This window comes from Oncorhynchus masou, chromosome 29 (assembly GCF_036934945.1).
Source record: "Oncorhynchus masou masou isolate Uvic2021 chromosome 29, UVic_Omas_1.1, whole genome shotgun sequence".
Lineage (NCBI taxonomy): Eukaryota > Metazoa > Chordata > Actinopteri > Salmoniformes > Salmonidae > Oncorhynchus > Oncorhynchus masou.
The window spans coordinates 85,313,579-85,323,969 of record NC_088240.1 but is presented as its reverse complement, the minus strand read 5'-3'; the positions used below and the strand labels follow the sequence as shown (position 1 = coordinate 85,323,969).

Sequence of the window (10,391 nt, the reverse complement as noted above, 5' to 3'; positions counted from 1 at the left end):
AGTAGTCATATTCAGAAACACCTGAAAAGTTCCCAGCATAGAACAGGCCTAAATGGGCAAAGAAATTCTCAGGTTCTCAAGTTAATAGCTAGTTAGCAGCAGCACACTAATATGAAGGCATCCAGGGTTTAGTTACCATGCCACCCCTCAGACAATACTTCATATTCCTCAGTGGTTTAGGAGTGATGACAGCCCAGTGTCACAATAAAGAATAATTTCCCCCACTAGTCAAGCATTTTTTGCATTGTAGACATGGTCAGTTTTGGACATTTCTACTTGGTCACCAGTTCTCAAAATAGGTAGTGTGAAATCAATGTATTTTGCCGTGAACACCGTACGTTACACTAAGTAAGCCAACATATATTTATTGGAGAAAAATTGACACTGAAATGTATTGAATGTTAGCACCACCTACAACCGAAGTACTCAGGATAGACCAGAGATTTGCCAGTTTGTAATCCACATGGATTAAGTTTGCTGAATAGGCCTTGGCCTCCGAACTGGCCTACATATTGCAATGAAGGAAACACCACTTTTCACAAAGCAGAACAATTGACTTTATTGAAAGCTTCATGGGATTTTGGTACCAATTGAGTCAGTGAATATTACATGGTAGGTATTGAACAGATATCAAAAACATGCATGTTTTGCTGGTGGGGGTCTTGAATTCAGCAGACTGGAATCACACCTCTCTCACATAGGTCCTCAGCGCCACCACATCATCCATAACACATTTCTGGAATAGAGAGCAGTACACGCTTTGGGTCAAGCAATGACAACACGTGTCAGAACCTAGAAGTCAAAATGTAATGACACATTCAGTGATGAACAAAGCACCAAATCAGCCTGAGTGTCAGTCCTTGTAGTTCCACTTGAAACTGCAGTCTGAATGAGCCAACCCACGTTAACTTCCTTTAAACTGAAGGGCATTATCACGTAAGCTAAATGTGACAGGGTAGGAGTTAAAACGTCAACTATAAGAGGGAACTGACCATGTTGGCCAATGAACAGAGTGTAGATAAGTTAACAGGTTTAATACAACCACAAACCCTGGATGACTGACCGGGGGCACTACTGATACCACTGTGCAGCCACCTTAATATTCAACCATAAAATACATGTTGGAATCTATATTCATTTATTCAATAACAGACACTCACATTATGTGAGCTAAATAATGCATTATAAATTGCTCTAAGGAAACTGATGTTACTGTCCACACTACACCCCCCCCCAAAAAAAAAAACATGCATTCCATTCATTCCTATGGAGGACTGGTCCTACTGGATAGTGCCTATGGGGGACTGGTCCTACTGGATAGTGCCTATGGGGGACTGGTCCTACTGGATAGTGCCTATGGGGGACTGGTCCTACTGGATAGTGCCTATGGGGGACTGGTCCTACTGGATAGTGCCTATGGGGGACTGGTCCTACTGGATAGTGCCTATGGGGGACTGGTCCTACTGGATAGTGCCTATGGGGGACTGGTCCTACTGGATAGTGCCTATGGGGGACTGGTCCTACTGGATAGTGCCTATGGGGGACTGGTCCTACTGGATAGTGCCTATGGGGGACTGGTCCTACTGGATAGTGCCTATGGGGGACTGGTCCTACTGGATAGTGCCTATGGGGGACTGGTCCTACTGGATAGTGCCTATGGGGGACTGGTCCTACTGGATAGTGCCTATGGGGGACTGGTCAAAACTGGATAGTGCCTATGGAGGACTGGTCCTACTGGATAGTGCCTATGGAGGACTGGTCCTACTGGATAGTGCCTATGGAGGACTGGTCCTACTGGATAGTGCCTATGGAGGACTGGTCCTACTGGATAGTGCCTATGGAGGACTGGTCCTACTGGATAGTGCCTATGGAGGACTGGTCCTACTGGATAGTGCCTATGGAGGACCGGTGGCAGCAAGGCCTCGCAATGACAATGTCAACACACGCAGCAGCAATCCCGGGTTTATGTAAATCATTGGGTTCATTAGCACTCGATAACCAATGAATCCTTCAGTTTAAAATAATTAAGTAGCGTGTTGCACATGACTGCAAGTGCTTATCAAGCCACGCTTCCCAGCGCATATGTCAAACCAAGTAGAGAAGGGAAAAGCAAGCAAGACATTAAACCTTACCGCAATCAATTTTCCATCTTGCAACTCCCGCTCGAGCGTGGTAGTCTTGCCGTCCCAAGTTTGTTTTTGCACCAGTTTTCCGTTCTCAAAGGTCATCAGAGTCTGGAAATAGTGTAGTGTCAGGAGGGCACAACTCACTAAATTAAAAATTAAGTGAAATTACATTTAAAAATCAATCAATTGGAAGCCACACTACTGTAACAACCGGCATGTCTATGGTGTGGCTCCTGCACCCACCTTGGTTTTCCTGTCATCTGCAGTCATCTCGTCGAATTCTTCATTCAATTTAAACTTGGCCTCTGTGGTTTTGAAAGTGCTCTGGGATTTCATTGATATTACACCGTCTTCGATGCTGAACAGCAAATTGGGCTTCGCCAGATTCCCCATCTGCCGAGTAGCAAAACCCACACCTGTGAAACAAACGGATATTTATCTAATCAACTTTAGTAAGGTTCTAGAGCGACATGCAACATTGTCTTTCATTAAAAAAACTACTTTGTTTAATAAGGTAAGACTTCACCTATTGCCTTCATATATTCATCAAAATTCTCGCTGGAAGTCATTTTCCAAGTTCCAACGAATGCCTCGACCATGTTGTAAATTTGAGCTAATCAACACCACAAACCACGTTAACACACACTGCTTCGACTCTGCAATAATTACATCTGGGCAAGTTGTCAAATTTGAAGCCTCATCTAGCACGTGCTTACCCATGCAAGCCAATCAAGTGCTATATCTGGTGCTTCCATGGCAACAGAGAGGATGAGGGGCGGGGGATAAATTATTTTCGGGCAGGGGCTCAGACTGCACTGTCTTTGACAGGGGTCTTCAACATTTTCTTACCCAGTGACCCCCTGCCAGACAAACCGGATGACATGGCAGGAATCCCAATCACATGTTGGCAAAAATATATTTAAAAACATAATGTATTGTATCTTGTCTCATCATCTGGTGAATGATCATGTCAAGGAGAAGTAATCAACATTTTCAAATGAATAGATTTGGTAGATCTTTTTGACCTCAACACATGCTAGCCTAATTGGAAGAGAACGTGTAAACCCGAACATAAACAATTAGCTAGAAAGGTAACTCAAAAACATTTTCTGCTAAGAGCAGCTGTTTAGCTGGTAAAACAGAGATTAAAGGCAACAAGGATGAGTTGGCAAAAAACTATTGTAAAGTCAAGAAAGCCTATCAGCAGCCAGTGGCCCTTGAAGCAATGGGGGCTTTTTGAAAGTGTGATTTGCTCAATAATAGGAATTGGAGAGAAAAAACATACACATTTCTAAAATAATATATTCTTCTCTTTTCTACTATAGATATGTAATACACATTTTGTTTATTCCATTATTGCTATCAATATTCATAAAAACATTTAAATAAATACAAATATTTGTATCTTTTTTATATATTTTAATTTGTACACTACAGTTCAAAAGTTTGGGGTCACTTAGAAATGTCCTTGTTTCTGAAAGAAAAGCAATTTTTTTGCACATTAAAATAACAGAAAATTGATCAGAAATACAGTGTAGACATTGTTAAAGTTGTAAATGACTATTGTAGCTGGAAACTGCAGAATGTTGATGGAATATCTACATAGGTGTACAGAGGCCCATTATCAGCAACCATCACTCCTGTGTTCCAATGGCACATTGTGTTAGCTAATCCAAATCTATCATTTGAAAAGGCTAATTGATCATTAGAAAACCCTTTTGCAATTATGTTAGCACAGCTGAAAACTGTTGTTATGATTAAAGAAGCAATAAAAATGGCATTCTTTAGACTAGTTGAGTGTCTGGAACATCATCAAAATGGTCAGAAACATAGACCTTTATTCTGAAATTATATTCTTGTTCTGAGAAACGAAGGCTATTCCATGCGAGAAATTGCCAAGAAACTGAAGATCTCGTACAACGCTGTGTACTACTCCCTTCACAGAACAGCGCAAACTGGCTCTAACCAGAATAGAAAGAGTGGGAGGCCCCGGTGCACAACTGAGCAAGAGGACAAGTACATTAGAGTGTCTAGTTTGAGAAACAGACGCCTCACAAGTCTTCAACTGGCAGCTTCATTAAATAGTACCCGCAAAACACCAGTCTCAACGTCAACAGTGAAGAGGCGACTCCGGGATGCTGGCCTTCTAGGCAGAGTTGCAAAGAAAAAGCCATATCTAAGACAATAAAAGATTAAGATGGGCAAAGAACACAGATACTGGACAGAGAAGCCCCACGGTGGAGGTGTCATAATACCCATTAAACTTAGAGGTCAAACAGGGAAATGGTTCCAAACGTTTTTCCACCATTCATTTTTCCCATTGGGGATTTAAGAAACACTTAAAATAAGGGCTGTGTATTGTGTAAACTTCCCCTGGTGTGACGTTTTGATAACCATGTCAATCTCTCTCGGACAAGGTGACATTTATCAATATATTCTTCTCTATTTGCTCTCAGATTCTAAAATGCTATTTAGCATCAAACTAGACATCAAATCAAACTTTATTTGTCACATGCACCGAATACAACAAGTGTAGACTTTACCGTGAAATGCTTTACTTACAAGCTCTTAACCAACAGTGCAGTTCAAGAAAAGTTAAGAAAATATTTACCAAGTAGGCTAAAATAAAAAGCAATAAAACCAAGTAACACAATAAGAATAACAATAACGAGGCTGTATACAGGGGGCACCGGTACCGAGTCACAGAGGCACCGGTACCGGAGTGTGCGGGGGTACAGGTTAGTTGAGGTAATTTGTAGATGTACTGTAGGTGGGGGTGAAGTGACTATGCATAGATAATAAACAGCGAGTAGCAGCAGTGTACAAAAAGGAAGGGGGAGGGGTCAATGTAAATTGTCCGGTGGTGGCGGGTGATTTTATTAATTGTTCAGCAGTCTTATGGCTTGGGGGTGGAAGCTGTTGAGGAGCCTTTTTCTTATTTACATTTTTATTTCACCTTGATTTAACCAGGTTGACTAGTTGAGAACAAGTTCTCATTTGCAACTGCAACCTGGCCAAGATAAAGAAAAGCAGTTCAACACATACAACAACACAGTTACAGATAGAATAATAAACATACAGTCTTAATTAATGGTGGGGAAATTATTGGAACCATTTCCTTGATTGACCGCTAGTTTTTATGGGTATTATGACTCATACTGGGGTATTTTATCTCCACCCTGCAAATTCTATTAAATTCTGTTATATTCTATTTTGTTCTGTTCTATTCTGTTTTGTTCTATTCTGTTATGTTCTATTCTGTTCTATTAATTTCTATTCTGTTCTGTTCTGTTCTATTCTATTGTAAAGCAGTGAGTGCCATTGAGCCAGCAGATGGAGCCAGTGAACACCATATTGAACGACATTCCACGTCTTCATTTATTTTTCACAGAAAAACTCCATATTTTCATCCAACAAAGTTTGTGTGACTGAGTAACAGATTGTAAAGAACAGGGGAGGGAAGAAACATCTTGAGGGACCTGAATGGTTACTGTTATTAACATGATTGTCCTTTATGTACGCTGAACAGTTCATGACTCCAGGTCAAATAAAATACATTTCAAAATAACTTTTGAAGTTTTGTGATTGTATGTTCATAAATGGTAGAATATGGCTCTTTTTTCATTTCCTGAAAAGTTTCAGTTTTAGAGATATTATGTTTTTTCTTTCCGCTGGGACGCTATAAACCTTTATACTCATGATTTGACTGCAGCAAGTCTCCATCACTAGTATTCTACTGCTATCCAATGGTCTCTAGTGGATAATTTGCATACTACCACAGCAGGAACTTAAAGGGCACATCGAGTGATTGAGTCCCAAATGGCACCCTATTCCCTACTGTACACTTCTTTCGACCAGAACCCCATGAGCCCTAGTCAAAAGTGATCTACTGTTGTCTACAGGCTTCAGTATGTGTCATCCAGCTGCCATCTATACCTCAATCTTGGCCACACTGTAGTCTCCTGCCCAGACCAGACCATATTAGTAGGGTCAGACCAGACCATATTAGTGGGGTCAGACCAGACTATATTAGTGGGGTCAGACCAGGCCAGTCCATATGAGTGGGGTCAAGGGTCATCGATGATTTCCTTTTAATCACTTCCTGGGTATTCATGGAGGCAACAACGGCGCTAAAAAGACGTTTTGGAGACTGTGTCTCGACCAACCGTAATCTCTCGCCAACCCAGAAACAAATTCTTGCGTCTGTCCACGAGATTATAACCAGTCAGCCAGCTAGTCAGTCAGTAAGATTCTCTGCTATATTACTGTTAGCTACCACTTTGCTCATATATAAAACAAAGTACATACAGATGTAGGATCTTAATTTGAGTCAGTTTGTTACAACTGGAAAATAATCCTGCAGCAACAGAAAAAGTGAATTATAATTAATGGACATTTTTGTAGGGGTTGATACCTTTTTCTGTAGGGTAAATCAAGTCTGAAATTTCAATGTGGAAATGACACACTTTAGAAGTCTTTTTAAAACTCAAAAACACTACAAGTTTGCATTTCCAGCTGTGTAGGACAATGCTCAGCAACAGAAGAGTGATCAAATTAAGATCCTACATCTTTATGCAACTCCTTCATTCACCAAAAAACGAAGAAATCAAGGCAGTTTTCACGACTCCCGCCGAAATTGGCTCCCCCGCCTGTTCGGGTGGTGCTCGGCGGTCGTCGTCACCGGGCTACTCGCCGCCACCGATCCCTTGTCTTTTCGGTTAGTTGTCTCATTCGTTACACCTGTTCCTATTGTATGTGTGCATGATTGTCTTCCCTATTTAGCGTATGGAACCCGCCCCTTTGTTGTGGGGGATTATTTTGATGTTGACGTTGTATTCGTTGGTGTTGTTAGTGCTCTGGACCTTGTTACCCGTTGGTTTGGGTTGGTCAGTGTTTGCTCCCTGCGTGTTGGGCATTTCATTTTGGTGCCGTATTAAAGTGCACTTTCCCCTGGACGTCGCTGCTCTCTGCGCCTGATTCCTCGCTACACACCTGGCCAGCCGTGACACAGTTGAAACGGATAAATTATTTCTGTTTATTTTAAGTGATGTGGGAAGTGGACAACATACTCTAAACCCCACAACAGTTCATAAGTAAAACACATGAATCCTGAGCATTGATTAAATAAACATGCATCTTCTTACAAACTCAGTTTATTGGTACAAAAACATTACAAAGCTACGTTTTTTCAAAGTTGCTTTCTATATAAAGCATGTTGGACAATCCCATATAGACATAACTAAAGTATTAGCAGATCCAGTTCATGTGTAACTCCATTTATGATACATTGCAGATGTCTTTGTTCTCTTTCAAAGCTGCAGGAGTTTTTACAATATTATATTTGACCTACAAATACCCCAAAATCCTTCTCTTAGTGCACGCTGATAATAAACCAAATGAAATTAGTTGTGGTCATGAAACAATAGTCAGTCCTTTCCTACCTTGGAGGCCATACCTGGGCTCACAACAACATTTAACATAAATTATTCATGATAAAAACATATAGGATAGAACACTATGTTATCTATGTTCCTTTATACAGCAGTACTGACCAAGGGAGGTTGCATTAGCCTACCCAATCCCCCTCATTGCCAGAGGGGAAAAACAGATGACAGCCAGGTACTCCTGCTGGGTTTGTGGAGTGTTTGCGGGAGGCAGGTTGGAGGGCGGGAGGCAGGTTGGAGGGAGGCAGGTTGGAAGGAGGCAGGTTGGAAGGAGGCAGGTTGGAGGGAGGCATGTTGGAGGGAGGCATGTTGGCGGGAGGCAGGTTGGAGGGAGGCAGGTTGGAGGGAGGCAGGTTAGAGGGAGGCAGGTTAGAGGGAGGCAGGTGGGCGGGAGGCAGGTGGGAGGGAGGCAGGTTGGAGGGAGGCAGGTTAGAGGGAGGCAGGTTAGAGGGAGGCAGGTGGGCGGGGATCTAAGTTGTGGCCTTCCGGTCCTGATGATCACCAGAGTTCAGAAGGCCCCGATCTCGGTCCCCCAGGGCCTGTAAGGCTGTTTTCTCAGGGCTGTGGAGGAGCCTGATGAATTGAGGGCTGCCGGAGACACTAGGGGAAAAGTAGTGAAGGAGAAGGCAGACAGGGAGGAGAGGGGTGGTGGTTGGGAGAGCTTGGAGGCTGAGACTGACAGGGCCAGCCCCAGGGGTAGATTGTCATTGGGGGGCACCCTAAGTGCCTCTGAGGGGGCCATCACACTGAGTCTGGAGGTCACTGAGGTATCAGTTGAACAGGGGGATGACATGGAGGAGGAGGAGATGGAGCAGGAGGAGGGTTGGCTGCTGGTACTGTGGGGGGCTAGTGTCCGTCCCTGGGGGAGTGGTAAGAGGGGGTGTGGCAGGTGGGCGGAGGGTGTCCTCAAAGCAGAGCCCCAGGCTGGTTGTCCAGTGTGTCCAGTCAATCCAGTGTGGATGTCTCTCTGAGAGGCGTAGTTGTTGAGGTGAGAGACCAGGCGTACGCGGAGTGGGTCAACACTGTTCCAGCCCTCCATGATGCTTAGGTAGCGGGCCGTCTCTGACAGACACTCCCTGAAGCCCAGGCTGCGGTAGTCCTTGGCCAGGGCGTGGGCTTCAAAATACCCTACCAGGAGAGGGAGGCAGAGGGTCAGGAACAGGAACTACAACACACAGGAGTATACAGAGCGCCACACAACTAGGGGAACAAAAGGACATGGAGACACTTGGTTCTAATTCTGTGGTGGAGCTTGGAGGATATGCTTAGTTCCCGACAAAATATGCAGAAGTTTTTCTATCACAACATATTTTTTACAGGCTGTCATCATAAATCAAATCTTTGTATTGTTTTGTTATTGACTCACCTTGTCCGCTGGCAGCATGTATCATCTTCAAATGATCTACAGTAATCTGCAAAATTTCAGCTTTTTCCAATTTTGACGATCCCTGTGACAAAAGGCAAACATTTCGATTAGATTGTGTTACTTGTAAAATAACATTCCTACCCAAAGATGTAGAAAAGGCAGAAAGGTGACTACTGAGATTAATATACTCTGAATCTAATAGGTCTGTATGGTATATATATATATATATATACACAATTGTACTGTAGCCTACCTGCTTCTCAAACGCACTTGGCACAAGTCTTCTGAGATCTGTCAGGCTGTTGTTGATTCGGTCACGTCGCCGTTTCTCAATAATCTGTGGGTGAGAGCGAGGTAGGATTTTTGAGTCTCCGACAGCATATCAAGGTGATGGTGAACCTTAATAATGGCAATATACGGTGTATAATTATGCAAGAGTAATGTAATACTCACTCCTCTGCGTCGTTTTCTGGCTTGAGTTGGAGTGGTTTTCGGGGGTGACATCAAGTCATGCGAAGAGTCAAGGTTTCTGAAATAATCAAAGTAATTTTCATTCAGTTTCAATAACATATTGGTGACGATAGGTTTCTGTCACGCATAGCCTGTTTTTCAAGAGAGACACACTGTGTAGAGATGCGTGATTTAGATTCGCCTACCACAAAAAATACACATTTGGCTTATATCAGAATGACAAATAAATTGATTTTCTCATTTCAAAAAAGATTTCCTATTCTTCATAAATGAATTTTCAACATACACATTTTCGTCACCACTGTCCTTCTCCACTTCTATATTGTCATCAAGTTCGCTATCAGATGAACAGCTGTAATTGTGATTTCGTCTCATTTTGCTCCAGAACCCAAAGTAGCAATATTCAGTATAGATTGTTCCTTAATGTGAACTCCGCAAATCCTGTGAAAGCGACGTGTTCGCGCAACTGTTTAAAGTCACGCCTTGTTCTCGGGGTATTATTTTCAGACCATGCAGTTTAAAATGAAAGGGGCGGGGAATAGGCGGGCTCTAAAAGTACTAAGCCTATTAAAATCAAGCTGACGTTTGAGTGACATGTTTTGTTGTTTTCGTTCAATGATGGCGGGGCCTCTGAATGCCAGTATGGGAGCTTCAAATATAATCCGTAGACTCCAACTGTAGGTCTACCATTAATTAAAGATGCACTAGGCAGAAATCGCTCAGCGATTTCCTGGTAAAATTCTAATAGTTTGCCTAATTTCATTTCACGCAAAAAAAACAAATGTTGTATTCTAATAGTTTGCCTAATTTCTGTTTACGCAAACAACAAAACTTTTTATTTCATTTCATACATTTTTTGTACCCTTATTTTACAATGTAAATTTACTGAGAACAGGCTGGCATTTACAACAATGACCTGGAGAATAGTTACAGGGAGATGAGGGAGAGATGAGTGAGCCAATTGGAAACTTAAGAACGGGAGGC

At 42.5% G+C, this 10,391-nt stretch overlaps 2 protein-coding genes across 2 annotated transcripts; both read right to left on the bottom strand.

Moving 5' to 3' along the window:
* Positions 1-533: 533 nt before the first annotated feature.
* LOC135520861 (fatty acid-binding protein, adipocyte-like) lies at positions 534-2,799 on the bottom strand. Its single transcript, XM_064946673.1, has 4 exons — positions 2,653-2,799; positions 2,370-2,542; positions 2,133-2,234; positions 534-736 (listed from the first exon to the last, which is right to left on the bottom strand). The coding sequence occupies exons 1-4, from the start codon at positions 2,723-2,725 to the stop codon at positions 683-685; spliced, it is 402 nt and encodes a 133-aa protein (XP_064802745.1). The 5' UTR covers positions 2,726-2,799; the 3' UTR covers positions 534-682.
* A 4,462-nt stretch (positions 2,800-7,261) lies between these two features.
* LOC135521350 (hairy/enhancer-of-split related with YRPW motif protein 1-like) lies at positions 7,262-9,876 on the bottom strand. The gene is made up of 5 exons (XM_064947263.1): positions 9,694-9,876; positions 9,390-9,465; positions 9,190-9,273; positions 8,937-9,018; positions 7,262-8,698 (listed from the first exon to the last, which is right to left on the bottom strand). The coding sequence occupies exons 1-5, from the start codon at positions 9,780-9,782 to the stop codon at positions 8,079-8,081; spliced, it is 951 nt and encodes a 316-aa protein (XP_064803335.1). The 5' UTR covers positions 9,783-9,876; the 3' UTR covers positions 7,262-8,078.
* Positions 9,877-10,391: the final 515 nt, after the last annotated feature.